This window comes from Heterocephalus glaber, unplaced genomic scaffold, assembly GCF_053883595.1.
Source record: "Heterocephalus glaber isolate CG9 unplaced genomic scaffold, H.glaber_assembly_v1.0 deba00001779, whole genome shotgun sequence".
Taxonomy (NCBI): domain Eukaryota; kingdom Metazoa; phylum Chordata; class Mammalia; order Rodentia; family Bathyergidae; genus Heterocephalus; species Heterocephalus glaber.
In genome coordinates this window covers 116253-135060 of record NW_028258466.1, presented here as the reverse complement: position 1 = coordinate 135060, position 18808 = coordinate 116253, and the positions used below count along the sequence as shown (strand labels likewise).

The 18808-nt window shown below is 49.8% G+C and overlaps 1 protein-coding gene across 18 annotated transcripts in view; it reads left to right on the top strand.

The window, feature by feature from the left end:
- Positions 1-18808, top strand: part of Hecw2 (HECT, C2 and WW domain containing E3 ubiquitin protein ligase 2) — a 356226-nt gene that overhangs the window by 245131 nt on the left and 92287 nt on the right. For all 18 annotated transcript variants that reach the window (XM_021247748.2, XM_021247752.2, XM_087202670.1 and 15 more), the window contains 4 exons: positions 425-567; positions 5025-5125; positions 5855-7111; positions 7850-7945. In XM_021247748.2, coding sequence (XP_021103407.1) covers positions 425-567; positions 5025-5125; positions 5855-7111; positions 7850-7945 — 1597 coding nt within the window. The remainder of the gene's footprint in view (positions 1-424; positions 568-5024; positions 5126-5854; positions 7112-7849; positions 7946-18808) is intronic.

Here is an 18808-nt window from a genome sequence, read left to right as displayed (position 1 = left end):
AAAATCCCATGAGGTTAGGAATATAAATAGTCATTAATCAGATATACTAGTTAATCCTAAATCATCCTATAACAAGAGATCAGATATCAAAAATTAAGATACAACTAATGTAGTGAGTACTGAAACTGTGTTGGGTATGATTTGATTTTTGGCAATGTCTCCTAACTCGGCTAGACCAAGAAGGGCTTCATGATGGAATGATCGGGCTGCTTTGGCTGCACAGGTTCCTAGCAGTCGCTTTATGGTCATGGTGAACATTAATGGTTCTGAGTGAAAGCAGGCTTGATGATGGTTACAGACATTTCCAATAATGTGTGCTCTACATCATTGGAATCTAAGAGACATCGTTTCCTAGAACATCAGATGATGTGGTATCATACTCATTTCTCTTCTGAGCCAACACACAACCTGTTTTTGTTTTCAGAAATACTCCTTTTTTGCACTCCTGACTGATGTCTTAGAAATTGAAATTAAAGACAAATTTGCCAAGAGCCGTCCCATCATCAAGCGCTTTCTGGGGAAGCTCACCATTCCGGTGCAGAGACTGCTGGAGCGCCAGGCCATTGGGTAACTGCCTGCCTCTTCCGGGGACCACGACATGGGCTCAGTAGTCTTGGGCTTATTCTGCTGATAAGAAGTGGTAACAACATTCTTTAAAAATAAAAGTGCCTTACAGGCCTTAAATACACTGGACCAAAAGTTCTAATTGTGTACCTTTGTCTAATTATATCCTTTTTTTTCTTGGTATCTTTATCTTTTCCAAGATACATTAGCATTTCATCTCATAGTGCTCAATTGTTTTTTGAGTATATTGAAATCTTGCTCTGAAACTCTGTCCCTAGAACAGAATTTAATATGGATATTTACCTTATCCTGATTAATTGCACCCAGAGTGCTATTCTTGAAAAACAGAAATAGCCTGATTTGGGAGCCATTTACACTGAGACCCAGATAAGAGATATTGCAGTGAGCTCTTGGATATCTGCATTTGTTCAGACATTGACAGGATCTTAAACTGCAACTGGTGTCTGTTTTCTTCCTGTGAGTTCTTCGTAAGTTGTGGTAAAGTCATTAAGAGAGCATAACACACCTCTGGCCCTTACTGTGTTGCCTATATTTTTACACAGTGAGTACCAGCAAGCTCAGTTCCACAGCACTGTGGGGTGCCACTGAGACAGCCTGTACACTTTTCTCATCCTGAGAAGGTCCAGTCCTGGATTCCATGTGTGCTGGAAGGAAGTCCAACTTGGATTTGTAAAATATCAGGAGCATGAGATATAAGCATTGCAATGATCCTCCATATTTCATATCAGCTGCTAACATATAAATGTGTTTCTGGACAGTTCCATCAAATACTCGATACATCTCAAAGACTGCTGCACTCTGATTAGTGTTGCATTTGGCAGACTGCAACTCTGAAGTTGTTGAAGTGTTACAGGGTGTGGGTTTCTGGGACAAACTAGGACTCCTGACCCAGAGCCTGTGTTGAGAGCATTTGTTTATGTGACATTACACAGAGCAAGCCTGCCTCCCTTCAGAAAGATACACCACGTCCTGTGCTTTGTTAAAGTCTTTCTGATTACATTTGCAAGAGAATGTCTTAGTCGACTAGTGGAATCTTTTGGTGCTTATTTTTCATTATAATGTGTCATATAATATGTGGTATATTCTTCATAATGATACCTCCCTGCAGGAGGCAGGGTGGGTAGATAGGACCTGGCAAGGATCCACTGGCAGGCATTCAGTGAAGAAGAAAAACTCTTAACTCTCGATGGAGAAGAGGGAGGGCTTCCTTTTCTTACAGGTGGAGTAGTTGTACTAAGTCTCTTGTCAGTTAAAATTCTTTTTCCAGGTAGAATCTGCATTAGTCACTTTCCTATCTCTGGGACAAAATACCCAACACCTGCAATTTAAAGAAGTTTATTTGGCTTATTTTCCAGTGGGTTCAGTCCATGGTCAGTTGTCTCCATGGCAGAAATGGCGTGGTGGAAGAGCCTGGAAGAAGACAGCTGCTCATCCCATAGCAGCCAGAGAGAGAAGGGAGGAGCTGGGGACAAGGTTATAGCCCAGTGACCCAGCTTCAACCAGGCCCTACCTCTTAACCACACATTTGGCTATGAACTCATCCATGGAAGAATCACTGATCAGTATAGTGCCCGTGCCCCGATCCAGTCATGTCTCATGTGGATAAGACTTTTTGGGGATTAAGATCTAAACCATAACATTCTGCCCCAACCCCCAAAGGCTCATGTATATCTCATTGTGTAAAATGCATTTAGTCCATTTCCAAGAGTTAACAAAGTCTTAATGTTTCTAGCATTGCTGAAAAGTTCCAGTCCAAACTGTTAGCTGTGAGCCCCTATAAAAATCAAAAACAAAGATAAATACTTCCAACATATAATAATGACACAGGGTAAACACATGTGTTCCAGAAGGGAGAAATAGGGGAATGGAGAGAATGGGACCAAAGCAAGACTGAAACCCAGCAGGGCAACATTAAATCCTGTACTGCATGTCCAGCATCTGGGGCAGGTGTGGTAAGAGGTGAGCTCCAAAGGGCTCGGCCAACCCTGCCCCTATGGTGTTGTCTTGCAGCTCTCACTGGCTCTCCTAGGCTGGCTCCACTCACTGCTGTGACTTCACTCAGCAGACGATCTGCTTTCCTGGCATCTCCAACTTCCTGTGGCCTCCACTGGACCTTTGGCTTCATTCCCACAGCTCCACATGCTGCCCTCTCAGTGCACACTGCCTGTCCTCTCAGGCCTTCCTTTGAAACCTGGGTGGGAGCCTCCCTGGCCCCACAACTCTTGCATTCTTCATGCCTGAAAAACCAGCACCATAGGGATGATGCCAAGGTCCACTGCTGGCTCAATGAGTAGCCAGGGCCCCTTGTATCATGGCTGTAGTAGCCTCTAAGTGGCTGGATGGCTGAGGTCAGTGAAGCACTCCCTAGGTAGCCCTCAATCTGCTGAGCTGGGGTCTGTTCTCAAAGCAAAACGTTTCAGAGTTGTTTACCCTTTTATATTTTTCTGAATGCCCTGGAAATGTGAGCCAAGTTAAACCTCTCCTGCTTTAAGTTGTGGGTATCACATATTTTGTCACAGTGACGGGAGAGCTGATTGATACAGAGGCCCCCCCCCATATGATATGTATGTGTGTATATATATTTTGTCAAAAAAGTACACATCAGAAAAAGAAAAACTTGTATAAATATTTTATTACTAAATTTATTGAGACATAATGAGATTAATACGAGTTACCTTTGGCCTCCACAATTACAAAGGGTGGTCAAAGTGGTGGCCATGAGCTTCCAGGCATTTACTAGTACGGCAAACTGCTGAAGTGTATATACAGTTTTCTTCTGGACTCTGATCCATATCCTCCTAAATATTCTACTAAAGTCTAGCACTGTACTGGGTTTTGAGATGAAAGTGACCAAACAGCTGGCTATCTCTGGTAACCCTTTTCTAACAGTTCTTAGGAAATACTTAACTTGTTGCTAAAACCCATTGCTTTTATAGATCTTCATGATTATTCCCAACACTTTTGTTGCCCAGAGAAGAGGGGAGGAGAGTTAATTTGTTTTGATCCAGAAAATGATGAGTTTATTACTGAAGTGTTAAAGTACTGATGAGTATTCAGAGATGGATGAGGAACAAAAAGGTTGGGGGCAGATCCGGACCCGTGCTGAGCACAGCTGTGTGTCGGGCACCGAGGGCTGGGAGAACAGTGAGGACGAATCAAGGATGCCCCTGATTTTGACCTGTGCTGTCAGAACAGTCTCAGGCAGAGGCTTTTGGCAGCCCCTGAGGTCTAGGAGTTACAGTTGCCTGTGTGTCCCTTTACAGAGGATTTTTCTAAAGCACCAGTTTAAATAGAAAAGGCTTGATAGCGATCACATTAAGGTGACTCACAGTCAAGATGTCACCAAGATGCCGCTCCAGGGAGCCTGTGGGCGGCGTCTGCAGATGGAGCTGGGGCTTCGTCAGACTAGTCTGTGTTTAATCCCAGGTCTGTCCCCGCAGAGCTGCCTGGCTGCGCCTTAGTTTCCTCCTGTAGGAAACAGGGCTGCCAGGAGGGTAGAGGAGATGGTGATGCAGAGCCCTCAGCAGAGCGTGTGTGCCGGTGGTCAGCAGCTGCCTGGGGAGCAAAAGCATTTAAAAAGCGTCGCTGAAGAAAAATCACCACCACACTGCCTCTGGGAGAGAGAGAACTAAGACATTTTTGCATCGAGTCAGAAGTGTGTAAGAGCCGAGTTGGATTTGACCTGAGTAGCAGATTACAGTACTTGGGGTTGTGCTGAGGAGATGAGAACAAAGCAACTTGCAGATGACTACCTACCTGACCCTGGTGCAGCTGGGTGGAGGCTGGTGCTGTCCGGGCCGGCCGTTAGAGGGCAGTGTGAGCACAGAGACCCTGTGGCCTGAGACTGTGGCTTTGATTGTTTCCCTTAAGAGAAACCCATTTGGTTCAGAATATGAATTGCTTGCATTCAGGCGGATGAAGTAATTGCATTTGACTCTGATAAACAAACATGGACCCGACACGCTGGACAGGCTTGTCCTTGAGGAACCTGGCTGCCCAAGCCTGGTGCCAGGGAGGACAGAGACCTGCCCATTTAGTTGTGTCCCTTCCAGGGCCAGGTGTGGGACCCGGCCCTCCAAATGGCTTCTCCAGTGGCCCCTCAGCATTGCAAGCAGTGAGGCAGGCTCCCCAGTGGGGGCCGAGGTGCACCCCCCATGCAGGGGAGGGAGGGAGACCAGGTGCCAAGCACACCTGGCTGGGCTGCCCTCTGCTGCGGCCACTCCTGCAGCAGGGTTCCTGTTAGCCCCAGCACTCCACCTATTCACTTGTGCAAATGAGTGCTTAATAATGGCACACCATGTGCCTTGGGCCTGTATTTTCTTTACTTCCAAGCCTGCAAGTCTCACAGGAACAAATGGGGCAGGCTGTGGGTGGCCATGGGGAGGCGTCTCGGGCGGGCAGTATGTGGGGAGGGTGACAGAACCATGTCTCTCCGGCAGAGATCAGATGCTCAGCTACAGCCTGGGCAGGAGGCTCCCGGCCGACCACGTGAGCGGGTACCTGCAGTTTAAGGTAGAAGTCACGTCCTCCATGCACGAAGGTGAGTGCCCGTGTAACATGCGTTGGAATAGAGTTGAACGTGTGTCCCGTCCTAAACATAAAAGAGTTTTCACATGATCACCTGCAGCAGTTTCTGAGACAGATGGGTGAGCCTCTCGGTGAAAACCTCTCATGGGGCAGTTCTAGCGATGGCAGACATTTACACCTACTGTGCCGACCCAACTGGCCGCACACCTGCTAGGTAGGGTGGTGGTGCAGAGCAGGCTAGTAGCCCAGCAGGGCCTTCCCGGGAGGCTGCACTCCGAACTGACCGGCTGCCTGGCAGTTGGTCATGAGATGTTCACTCAATAGTTGTTTTTTAATTTTAATTTTTTTATTTGTGCACATTCGCAGTACACAATGATTGTATGTACCATGCACAGTGGGCCATGTACGTAACACATCTTAAGCCTTTTTATGTCCCCTTCCGCTTCTCTCTTCACCCCTCCATCTCAGTCCCCTTCTCATTTGCAAAAGCTCTGTCTCCCTGTCCTATTTTATACATCTTTTATTTTGCTGTTTAATTTATCTACACTCTGGGTTTCTCACAAAGGAGAAACCATGCAATTTTTAACCTTCTGCCTCTGATTTGCGTCCCTGAACATGATGGTCTCGTGGAAATGTGTTTATACACGGGGAGCCCTACTCTGGGACAGAGAGCGACCACTGAGTCACTTGCGGGGAGATGGATCGAGCGCCATTCCATTGACCAAGGTGCTTTCTCCTGCAGACGCATCTCCAGAAGCAGTGGGCACCATTTTGGGCGTCAGCACCGTGAACGGGGACTTGGGAAGCCCGTCGGATGACGAGGACGTGCCCGGGAGCCACCAGGACAGCCCGGGCTGTGCCAACGGGCCGGTGTCCGAGGACAGTGCGGCCGACGGGACGCCCAAGCACTCTCTCAGGACTAGCTGCACCCTGGAGATAGAGGCGGAGGAGCTGGCGGCCACTTCTTCCAGGGCCTCCCCGCCCCGGGGCCGCCAAGATTCTCTCAACGACTACTTGGATGCCCTGGAGCACGGCGGCCCTTCAAGGCCCGGGCCCATGGGCGCATCGCCCAAGCTCAGGAGCAGCTTCCCCACCGACACGAGGCTCAGCGCGATGCTGCACATCGACTCAGACGAGGAGGACCACGAGTTCCCGCAGGACCGGGGCTGCCCGTCGTCCCTGGAGGAGGACGGAGGCCTGATCATGTTCGGCAGGGCGGCGAGTCCAGTCTCTTACTCCGGGCTGGAGGCCGCCCGCCCGCTGGACACCGGGGAGCGCCCTGAGGCCGCGCGCCACGGGGACGGGCACGGGGACGGGGACGAGGCTCTCCCAGGGCCGGTGGACGGCTCCCCGGACCCAGCCCCGGAGGAGGGCGAGGCTGCCGGCCCGGAATCTGGGCCCGTTGCGGAGCCTGAGCCTGAGCCTGAGCCCAGAGGCTCGGAGGAGGCCGAGCAGCCGGCGAGCGGCGCGGACCCCGGCACCCCCAACACGTCGGCGGGCAGCCGCAGGGCCGCGAGCGAGGCCGAGTCCCTGGACCAGGGCTCCGAGCCCTCGCAGGTGTCCTCGGAGACCGAGCCCAGCGACCCGGCCAGGACGGAAAGCGCGAGCGAGGCCAGCGCCCGGCTCGAGGGCGAGAGCGACCCCGAGGGCGCCGATAGTTCCTGCACGGAGAGCGCTGCCACGCAGCTGACCTCGGCGCACACGCGCTGCTCCTCTCCCGGCAGCGCGCGCTTCCCCGGGACGCCCGCCTTCTCCTCGCAGGAGGACGACGACGGGGGCGCGGCCGAGCCCGCCGCGTGCGCCCCGGGGGCGCTGCCGGCTGTGCAGGTGCCGGGCGCGCGGGACGACGCGGGGCCCGAGTCCGAGGAGCGCGGCGCGGTCTGGCAGCGAAGGCCCGGCCTGGAGAGCCCGCGCGGGGCGGAATACGCCGGGGACGAGCCCGGGGAAGACGCTGGCGCCTGCGAAGGGGCCTCGGCGCAGGAGGAGGGCGCGGCAGGAGGTAGGTGCGGTCGGGACGGGCGGGGCAGGGGGGCGGAGGCCTGGCGCGCCTGCAGGTGACCTGGGCTCTGATGGCGTTTTTCGGAAGGGCCGCCTTCCCTGGAGGAGCTGGAGGCCTGGCCGGCCGGCACGCGGCGACCTGCAGCCCCTAGATGACCCCGGCCCGAGCAGGATGGGGTCTCCAGGTGCAGGGGACCAGGGGCGCTGGTGCAGCCGCAGAGGCCCGGGCCGTGCGTGGGAGCGCTGGGCTCGGGTTTGTCCGGGGGGTGTGCTGTGCCGCACCTGGAGATGCAGACCGCGTCTGCCGGCCGTGTCCCTTCCCGGGTGCTTTCCCAACAGTCCCGAGACGCCCTGCTAGGGATGCAGTCCGTGTAAAGGGCCACTTCATACACTTCAGACGGAGAAGCAGAAAGGACTTTCTTAGCCTGTAATTTATTTTTCCGACCTTGGTTATCCCCTCGTTGCTTCTCCCTCCTGTTTTGTTGTTGTGGCCTCATCATCCTGGCCGCTCTGCGACCCCGGGCAGGGGAGGCGAGGCGGGAGTCCGGGCCGCGCTGTCCACAAAGCCGCCCCAGCCCTCGGCTGCTGCCTGCTCTCCTCGGTTTCTGGGCCTCAGATGGGAGACGAGACTCGAGGCAGCAGAGCAGCCAGCCTCCGGGTGGACGCTCGGTGTTCTGGTCCCCAGGCTGCGCTGAAGCCGAAGGGAGCCGACCCTGGGTAACGGTACCTTCAATCCTAGGCGCTCAAGCCAACGGCCACCAGCCCTTGCGGTCCCTGCCGTCAGTGCGCCAGGACGTCAGCCGGTACCAGCGGGTGGACGAGGCCCTCCCGCCAAGTGAGCAGCTGTTAACGGGGCGGCTTTGCCGGGGGGGGGGGGGGCTGCGGGCGGCAGGGGCGGCCCTGGGCCCTGGGGAGGAGGAGTCCAGTCGTCTGGTCCTCGCTGGTCCTGTCCTGTTCTGCCCAGCGAAAGGGCGGCGGGGAGCGGAGCCCTGTAGATTGGAATCCTGGCGCCGATGCAGGTAGCACGGCGTCTGCAGTGGGTGCATGCGAGATGCTGAAGAGTTACGCTGAAGGCACAGGGCTGTTCATCCGGTTTGCAGGCGGATTGGTAGATCCTTACAGCAAACCTCGCTCGCTCTGTGATACATCGCCTTTTGGTTCACTCGCATCATTTTCGATCATGAGGCAGAAGTGTCTGCCGCTCTGGGTGGGGCCTTTGACCAGTGTCTGGGGATTTGCACTTTCGGAAAACAGCCCATGAAAAAGAGATGAAGGAAGGCTGGGTGCTGAAAAACAGTTACAGGGCGTGAGAGACACTCAGGCCACCCATGACTGGGCACAGTTAACTGGTTTAGATTCCGAGCAGCGCTCGGAGGAGTCCTCAGGGGAGCAGTGCAGAAGAGGAGTAACGGACGCTAGAAGGCCCACCTCGGGCTCTGCGGCTCCTTACAGCCTCCTCTCTGCTCATCCTCCTCTAAGTGAAGCTGCAGGCCGAGCCCGTGGCCCTCTGTGGAGTGAGGCTTGGGGTGTGAGGAGCAGAGCTCCTGCCTCTCCAGGCCGGAAATGCTGTGGGGTTCGTTTTGGTGAGGACCCAGCAGGACCTAGTGGATGCTGCACAGTTTCTGAGTCCTTGGCCGGATCCTCTTCCAGTTCTTTTGCACGTGGATCACCCTTCGTTTGTTCCTTTGGGAAACTGAGGGCTGTTACTCATAGGTGATGTGTATTTTAAGCAGTGTTTTAAAAAAAAAAAAAAAAAAAAGTATAGCAAGCCTGCTGCCTGCCTTGCAAGTGCAAGGTCCTGAGTTCAATCCCCAGTGCCAAAAAAAGAAAAAGTATAGCAAGAGATGGATTGATCATACGTCATCTGAAGCAGGTAGAAGAGCAAGGGAAAACATTTCCTTATTGTTCAGCTTTGGAGAAAAGCTTAGCATTAGGAAGGAGGAATCTCCTGGAAGACCCTTTGGTGTGATGGGGACAGCGTGAACTGGGAATGGCAGGAGCGAGTTCGGGGGGGGGGAGCTTTGTTCATAAGTCTGTGAGGATTCTCGGTGCTGGAGACCTGGGGCTGGGTGGGAGGCACGGCACTGCGTGTGCCCTGAGGAACCTCTTTCTCACGGTCACGCCTCGTTGCCGTGGTGTTTGTTGGAGCCAGTTCTGGTCTTTAAGTGGTAGTCAATAAAGATAGGTACTTTCTTACAGAAGTTACGACCACTACTCATGATCTCTCTCTTCATCGCTGCTTCAATGCTGATAACTCCGTGAAACAGATAAAAGCTACTTTAGGAATTTTGTGTTAACAATTGCAAATTCCCTTTAATAAGTCAGTGTATCCTAGAGTAAAAGCAGTCTGTGGCTTGGTCCTGTTGGATGAGTGAGTGTGGAGCAGGTGGGGCACTCCCCAGATGTGCTTCTTCTGGTGCTGTGACCTCCAGGGTGGTGGCCAGTCTCCTCCACGGTCTGCAGTGAGGGCTGCTCTCATCTCCACCGTGTTTGAAAGGAGGCCCTGGTGATAGTGGCTGGGCACAGGGATTCCAAACATCCTGCATGACAGGACGGTCTCAATGACAAAGAATGGCCCCACCCCAAATTCTAGTAGTGTGTCTACTAAGAAATGTGCCTTTGTACTAATTTATTTAACACTCAGTAGACATCATTCTGGAAAACAACCAGAATTTTTATATTGTAAAGACTCAGAACTGAAAGTGTCTCCCTCTAAAAAGTTAGGTTAAACACACACACTTACACACTCACATTCATGTTTTAGGAGCACACCACTTGCAAATTTGAGAGTTTGTCTGACCAGGGAAGATTACAGATCAGAGCATGAGCAGGCTTGATGACTGTCCCCTCTGACCCTGTCCCTGAGTGCTTCTCGTCTTTGCCCCACCCCAGCCTGCTGCCTGCCTGGACCCTCTGCTGCCACCTCCGGCTGTCCCCTCCCTGACAGCCGGGCCGTCTGCCCTCTTTGTGTCTGGTGCCTTCTTTGGCCCAAGTAAAGGCCCCTGGTTGGAAAGTGCAGATTGGCCGGTCTCTTAAACAGTCTGGCTGCATTATTTTGAGGCTGCTTTTAAACAGTGTTTGTTATGATGACTCAAGTTCATTTACATACTTCCCTTTTTGCTGTCCTAATAATTTTGCCAGATAGATCAAGTAGGTCTTATTTGAAATTTGTACCGAACCCTAGAAGTCGTCTGATTGGATTGTCTTATAGAGGAAGCCCAGGTAAACTAAGGAGCTTGTTTAGGAGTCCATGCTGGTCAAAGTAGAGGAGAGTCAAACACTGTTCCTCTTACCTCAGGTAGCTGGCCGAGGAGTAGAAGGGAGACCTGTCACGTGGGGGGTGACTGTGAGTCCGAAGTTCATGTAGAGGCAGAGGGGTGGTGTGTGAGCTTATTGGGACTCATGGGATTTGGGGCTTCACAGAGCTTCATTAGATTGGCATGCTGTGAAGCTCGAATCGCACTCAGTGTCTCTCCGGACGCGTCTGCAGCAGGACCCTCTGCGAAGCTGCGTGGCTGTGTGAGCCAGCATTGGTGTTGGGGCAGGTTTGCCCTGGTCCCCTGAGCAGCGCCTTTCCTTTCTGTGTGGCACTGTCTCCGTCCCACAGGACAGGCTCCTGAAGTGGGACTTCGGCTTGACTGTCACCCACGTTTGCTTTATCCGCTCCCGTCTTCATCGTTGTTTTTAGCTTAGTTTCACCGTATAAAATATTTGGGTATTAACATTTGGTGAGGAAACTGTCCAGCAAAATTAGGCTTCTCTTTGAAAAATTTTTTTCTGTACTGGGGACTGAACCCAGCATCCCCCATTCAGCTGCACCCCCAGCTCTTCATGTAAGTGTGTATGTATGTAAGTATGCATGTAAGAGTGTATATGTGTTTGTATGTAATTATGCATGTAAACGTGTATGTAAGTGTGTATGTAAGTATCCATGTAAGTATGTATGTAAGTATGCATGTAAGCATGTGTGCAAGTGTGCATGCATGTAAGTATGTGTGTAAGCACCGTGTGCATGTGTGTAAGCATGTGTGCAAGTGTGTATGTATGCAAGTATGCATGTAAGTGTGTATGCATGTGTGCGAACATGCGTGTAAGTGCATTGTGCAAGTATGCATGTAAGCATGTGTGTGTGAAAGCATGTGTGTAAGTGTGCATGTATGTAATGTGTATAAGTGTGTATGTGTGTGGGTGTGCATGTGTGTGCATATGTAAGTATGCACGTGTGTATGTATAAGTGTGTGTAAGTATGCATGTAAGCGTATGTATATATGTGCAAGTGTGTGGGTGTAAGTATGTGTGTAAGCATGTGTGTAAGTGTGTATGTATGTTTGCATGTATTTATGTATTTTTTATTTAAAAAGTATAACTTTATTATCAAACCCACACATATACAAAAATTAAAATTATTCAAAGAAAAACAATGCAAGGGGAAAAAAAACCCTATAATAATATTCAAATATAGTAGAACTCAACCAAAGCAAAATGAAAAGTACATAAACATTTTTCCATATAATTTAAAAAAAATCTCAAGCATTAACAAGACATCAGAGGATGTGATTTATTTTAGAAAGATTTTCAAAACTAATATTGAACAAATAGTGGTCTGGAAAAAAATTCTAATTAGCTAATAGACTCCACATAGGCCATTTTTTAAAAAATTTAAATTTCAATACAGTCATGTGACACGTGATGGAAATATAGTCTGAGAAATATGTTATTAGGCAATTTCATCCGTGCGTATTGCAAAGTACCACACAGAGTGCCAACTTCTAAGTGCAAACTGAGAAGGTATACAAAAGTCATCTGTGATGGCCCCTTGATATTATCCAAATACCCAGTTAAACCCGGGATACATGAGGCTACCACTGGCATAGCAGCACACTGTTTTACAGTAAACTCTTTTATATAAGTAGGATTATGCTCTAAAGGATGGAAAGCATAGCGTGTTATGATAAGTACCTAAAATAGTAACAGTCATTTATCACACTATCGAGTACTGTGTACTGTACATAGTTGTATGTGTTTCTTCTGGAAACACACCATTCTTTCCTTTGATCTCAGTGACTCTTCCTTCCCAACCCATTGATGAGCTCCAGCCTAGTCTCTATCTACATCTCTTCCTATAGTTTTAAACACAATCTATATATGGATTCTTTTCAGATTCCAGCCTGTAACTCTGATCTCTCCCCTTCCCCTCCTGCCACCCCTACCCCTTTGAACCTTTTCTTCCTATTTCAAATTATCCATTATTTGTTTTAATCATTTTAATCCTTATTTACACTTTCAGTTTCTCACACTAGAGAAACTATTCGGTATTTACACGTGTGTCTTATTTATTTCACTTAAGAGTATGGCCTCAATATGCATCCATTTAGCTATAAATGTCTCTAGTTTCTCATTCTTCATGGCTGAGTAGTACTCCATTTTATAAAAAAACCCCACATCTTCTTTATCCAGTCACCAGTTGATGGGCACCTGGGATGTTTCCAAGCTTTAGCTATTACAAACTGTGCCACTATAAACGTGGGTGCACATATATTGCTGTGGTATGATTCTTGTAAGTATCTTTGTTGATGTATTTAGAACCCTTATGGAATGATTGTTTCTCAGAGGTGTCTTCCAGGTATAGCTGGTCTTTATATTTTGAGTCTCTAATAGCTCTGAGGCTATCTCATTTTCATTATACCAGGAAGGACAGCTGATTAGATCAATCACAACACCTTAGCCCAAGTGATACAATCAGCAACACAATAGCATCAAGTACCTCTTAGAAAATGACAATTTGTGGTAGTTATTAATCTATCACCTCTAACTGTGTGAATTAAATCAAAATCAAGGACCAACTCAACATATGTTTATAGTGAATAAACTCTTCAATATAGCAACTTTACCCTCAGGATGGAAGTTAGAAAGAGTTGGGGAGGGAGGGCTAGGTAGGTAGAAGGATAGGGGAAAGTTAACAGTGAGGGCTGAGGACACAGGTGAGAGAAGGAAAGAGAAGGAGAAAGATAAAGAAGAAATACGAATTAGGGCCAGAACAGGAACACAAAGGGAGACGAAGAACAATGTGGGACAGCGAAGGAGTGAGGCAGAGAGAGAGAGAAAGAAAAGAGAAAAGAAAGAAAAAAGAAAAATAAAAATTTTAAAAGAGTAGAAAAAGAAAAAAAAAATAAGAGCAAAAAAAATAGTGGTCATTTTGAAAATAACAAATAAAAGATAAAAGTGAAGGGCCTCCTTCAGGGTAAGTCTCTGCTATCACAATAGACAATGTGGGCAGCCGTGTGCAGTTATAAGTCAGTGAGTCTCAGCAAGCCAGTCACAGACCCGTGAGATTCTGGCTGCAAGTCCCAAGTTGAGCTCCCTGTCCCCCTGCAGGGTTGAACTCCGAAAGGTTCTACTGCAGATTCCAGCTGCCCTTCCCCTGGAGATAGTGCAGGTTCCGACGGGAGGTGGTGATCCCTCCAACTTACCAAGCACGGTGGTCTGGTGTGCCTTTAGTGCAGAGATTCTCTTCACCTTTCCAGTGGCATTCAGTCTTCATCAGGGAGCTGAGAGAGGCCCTCTCTCTGTCATTCACTTCTGCAGCTCAGGACAATGGCCTTTATGGCACCCTGTGCCTATGTAGTGTGGAACCAGGTAGCGGCACAGCCAAGAGGCCGGGGTGGGGTGGGGTGGTTGCAGGCGTCCTGGTGGGCATGCCCAGGGTGGTCCTCACAGGCTCCTGGTCGCAAAGTGGGCGGGGCAAGCCAGAAGGAGCATGGCGCAGCCACCTGCACGTGACCGCAAGGCCAAGCTGGCTGTATTTATGTATTTTGAGACAAAATCTTGTTAAGTCACTAGGTTGCCTTTTGCAGATTTAAAAACCTGACTAAGAGGATTCAGGGGTGTCCCCTGCTGTGTTCTGTCGCTTCTTCAGCAGATCGCATGGGAGTCCACACGTCAGGGGAACAGTTTAGCCTCTGAAGAGCTATTTGAGTCTTTTGATGAGAAGCAGAGGTTTTCTTGCTTGCTTGCTCCCTCTTCCTGTCCTAGGCACCTAGCTCAGGGTTGGAAACAAACCTGAGCCTCAGTACTTACTGCTCCGCTGTGCTGTGATTTGCCCATTAGTTCTCAAGATCTTCGTCTTGCCATGAACCTGCACGGGGACCCTGTGGCCTGCGGACCTCCAGCCAGCGTCGAGAGGTCCTGACAGTCGCCGTTCTTGGGGGAAGCACTGCCCAGAGCATCCAGGGAAGCGTCTCGGGCTTGAGTGTGGGCTGGGCGCTTAAGGATGGGACCCTTGTCTGAGGTCACAGGCGGTGCAGGCATTGAGGGGCAGGGCAGGGCAAAGGCCCACAGGACATTGCCACATGACAGCGGCACCCTCTTTGTGAAGAGAAGCGAGCAGAGAACCGGCAGCCCAGTGCTCTCTGGAAAGCTGTAGTATTAGGTCACTGGGTCTTAATGCAGTGGAGTAAATGTGGAACTGTAGGGTGAGCGTTTTCCCTGAAAGGGTAGCTCTTCTGGGACCAGGACTTGATTCCGGGTGGGCAGTCTGGATCAGTGGACTCCGAGGGAGTCCCTGGCAGCCCCCAGATTGCTAAGAACTACACAATGGGGACAGGCGGCTTGGTCTGGAACGACACAGGGAGACATGTATCATTGTTTGTGGTTGTGCACTCCTGTGATTAAAGCATCCTCCAAAATGAAGACCTGAAAGTAGACAGTGACTCTCAAGCCCTAATTAATCTTAGAGTTTCTCCTGTATTTAGCTCTTGGGGCACTTACTCTCTAGAGCTTAAAATGGGGTTTTGAGAAAAAACTATTGTCTTAAAAATTGAAGAATAGGAGGCAAAACATGCAGCTTCTTGAACTTCTCAAACATTTTCTTCAAGTGAAATACAGCAGAAAGAAGTGTGTTTGGCCCACTGGCCTCTGCCAGGCACCCTCAGAAGCGGCGTGGACACCTTGAGGCCGCTGTCCATCACCAGCACTGCTCCCCCCGGGGAAGGGACTTGTTCCAACTGCCCAAGCACACATTTCTGTACTTTATGCAAATGGAATCATACTTCCTTGAGTTAAAATAGCAGCAACAAAACTCTTTGAAACACTACCATTTGCCATCTATCACAAAGCTTCAATTTTTCCTTGAAAGTACCTTTAGTTCAACCTGACTTAGTATCTTGCCATTTGGGTGACGGTATCATTGTTGTTATAATTTTTTTACACTGCACTTGTAAGTTTACTTCAGCATTCAAGATTGGATTTTACTCAGTCCATGATAACCCAGTCAGGCCCAGTGCATGGTCCTCTCTTCCCCTGGATACCAACCATCCACGCTGGCCTCCCCTGACGTGTGGTCCCTAGCTTGTTAACCCAACTTCAGCCCGAGATGTGATTGTGTCCCACCGGATCAACAGCCGAGTGAACTGCAGGTGCCAGCTTGGAGGGAGTTGGAAGCAAGGGCGGGGAGGTGAGCAGAGATAGCCCGAGGCCAGCCCTGCCCCACCCACATGTGTCCATTCTGAAACTGAAGACTAAGACCTCACCTTCCCTTCCTGCTTCTGTACCCTGCCTAGGGAACTGGTGCTGTTTCAGTGGCCTTGGCATAGGTTTACTAGCTCTCAGACGCCCGACTATTTGAAGGGTTGCATTTATATTAAAGTATCGGGGTGTCTGTGTCAGACAGCTTTCCATTCCTGTGATAATCAGCTGTCTCACCACTCGGGGGTTCAGTCCATGGTCTGCTGGACACCTTGCTTTTGGCAAAGCCTCTGGCGGGGCGGCAGGACGTGATGGTAGGATAGGTACATGTGCTAAGCTGCTCTCTTTGTGGCTGGACATGAAAGTGAGAGGCCGGAAGAGATGGGCTGGGTCCCCATGAGGTCACCCCAGTGGCCTAACCCCCATCGGTGCTCACTTCCTCAGTTTCCCCCACCGGCCAGCATCACCACTCAGAAATGGCCATTCCTACGTGGGCCTCTGGGAGACGATCCACGTGCAAACCATGGCAGTTCCTAGGAGTCTTCTTGCCCCTGGGACTCATTTTGGGGTGCTCCAGCTGAAGTTAGTGTTCTTGCAAACCCACGTTTCTTCCTCAGAGAAATCCAGCCTTTGCTCTGAGTATTTCTCCAGCAAATTAACTGCCATTTTAAATTCTTATTGAGTTCTTATTTAAGGTCAGTGTTCCTCAAACTTTAGTGTGGCTCAGAACCTCCTGGAGGAGTTGTTAAATACGGAGACAGTTGAGTCTCAAATTCAGCTCTGACTCTTGGGGCCTGGAGTATGTCCTTGGAATCCACATTTTTATTGGTCCTCAAAGTGATTCTGGCATGTGTTGTCTGGGGCCATCATGCCTGGAGAATGGCGGTGTTCACGAAGTTCTTTATGCAGTGAGGTGTCGTGTGCAACCATAGAATACTCCCAGGAGCCCTTGGAGCTTGCTGTGGCCAGAGTGGATCGGGGTGCTGGGGGGTCGGGGTCCCACCTCTACGGCCTGGGAGCTCCTGGTCCTGGAAGGCTGAAGCTTAGAGTTGAGCTTGAACATGAGATAGAGAACCTGATGCTGAGATGTCGCTAGGCCCTAACGGAACTTAATGTAATAAAAAGGACACCATTTTATAGATTCATAGAATTGTAGAGCTGGAAGAGATCTATCAAAATATTAGATTCTATGGTGTAGTTTTCCCAAACTGTGTGACAAGCTATGACCAGAAACCAGGCCTTCTACCTCCCAAGCTAGCGTACCACACACACACACCCACCCCAAATTCATCGCTCTCGTTCCCCATATACTCCAGTTGCACTTCTTGTCCCACAAGCAGCAGAAGGAGGAAGGGGTAACCTCCCAGGCTTCTGGCTCTGCCTGATTTCAGCACCCTCCATCTGAAAGAAACTTGGATGCTTGGAAATGCATTCTCAGGTGCTTTCTGATACCAAGAAGAAGCCAGGCCTGATAGACATGTAGATATGAGGGCGGTCCCACCCTTACAGTGACTTTGCTGGGCATGGCCCACTCCCCATCCTTCAGGCCCCTCCCACCTGTGCCTGCACAGAGGGACTGGCCCTCTGGGGTGGAGGTGACATGCACCTGTCAGTAGGTCGCAGGGAAACAGCCTCTCCCGAGTCAGTGCCAAATGGCCACTTGCAGTGAGCAGTTTAGAGTCCCTCTTTGTGAGGGTTCCAGGAACATCAGTGCGAAGATACGACATCTGACAGGGAGAATCCTAATGTGCACTCAACAGCCTGTGTTCCTGGAAAGCAAATTTTTTATTCCATTTTCTTATTCTTCCTACCAAACAAAGAAATATTGTTATGACCTGTGACTTACGGTTGTTTCTGGCCTTTGTGGAAGGTGAATACAGGACCCATTATTTTTATAGCATTATGCAGTTCAGACCATTGTTCATTTATTACATGTTCTGTGCAAGGCGCTGTGCTGAGGAGAGTTGAGGCTCCTGCCCCACGTACCCATTTTTACCTCTCTGCAGCCATCAAATGGGCCACATGCATGTCTCCTTGGGCAAATCCTCATTCAGTTCCAAGAAAAAGTTCTGTCTTTGAAGATTTTTTAACTTTCTTTTGGCAAGAAATGGAAAGTATGCAACAGTGTGTTTTCTTTTCTGCCTTCACTGCCAGAAAATTTAGAGCCACATTTTAATAATAGCCTTTCCTTGGAAGGTTGGGAGCATTTCTTTCTGCTTCCTTTAGTCAGTCTCTGTTTTTTTTCTTATTTTTTAATCTCTAATTGACCTATTCTGCGTTTTTAAAGTTGAGAGCTACTATAAACATTCTTGGAGGGAAGAATGGTCATTTGTTTTCCTGCGCATTTGACATGGAGTCCGTGTTTGAATCATCCTGGCCGCCATGAGACAGGTGCGAGATGGAAATAATTGGCTCTCGAAAGCTGTGAGATGGAAAGCTTGCTGGGAGCAAAGCAAATGGAGCACATCTCCGAAGAGGCTTTCCTGTGCTGACTACCTGTCGCTGTGCCCCAGGCTCAGCACAGGGTCTTTTGGAAATGTCCCACTGACGGGATTGGAGCTGTGGCCTAAGAGCTTGCCATTTGCCATACATCACAGCGGGCCAAGAAGTACAAAACTTGGACCCCAGTCCCAGCAGAGGCGTGGGCTCCGGCTGGCCCGGGCCATCTGGGAGCCCCTGTGCGGGTCTTCCCGAGCTGGGCCTGTGCTGGGACCCTTGTGGTGCAGATGCTTCGGGGGCCAGGGACCATGTCCCTTCCTCCTGGCTCCAGCATTACACCGAGATCTGTGCAGATGCGAGGGGACACAGGGAGAGTGCAGAGCTGAGCTGCTCGGAAGTGCTTGTTGACTGGAAGTAATGACACACAGAGGTGTGAATGTGTACATTGTGTTTCTGGGTAAAGAATAGATCTTTGCTATTCTCATGTTTCCTACATAAGTGACCCTTCCCAGCTGCAGTAGGGTCCCAAGAATTTGCCTTTTGAGAAAATGAGCTTGTGCTCTGGATTTAAGCAGAGGAACAGCCCCTAGGCAGTCACAGAGGAGAGATGCCTGGCTGGCTCTCTCCATACTGAACAGTCGCATATACATCACACTTATGGGACCAATGCACATAATGATTGTGTCACATACAGTTAAATAATTTTTCTTTTTTTTTTTTGAGACAGGGTCTTGCTATGTAGTTCAGGCTGGCCTTGCGCTCACTGTGCAGCCCAGACTGGTCTCAAACTTCCAGT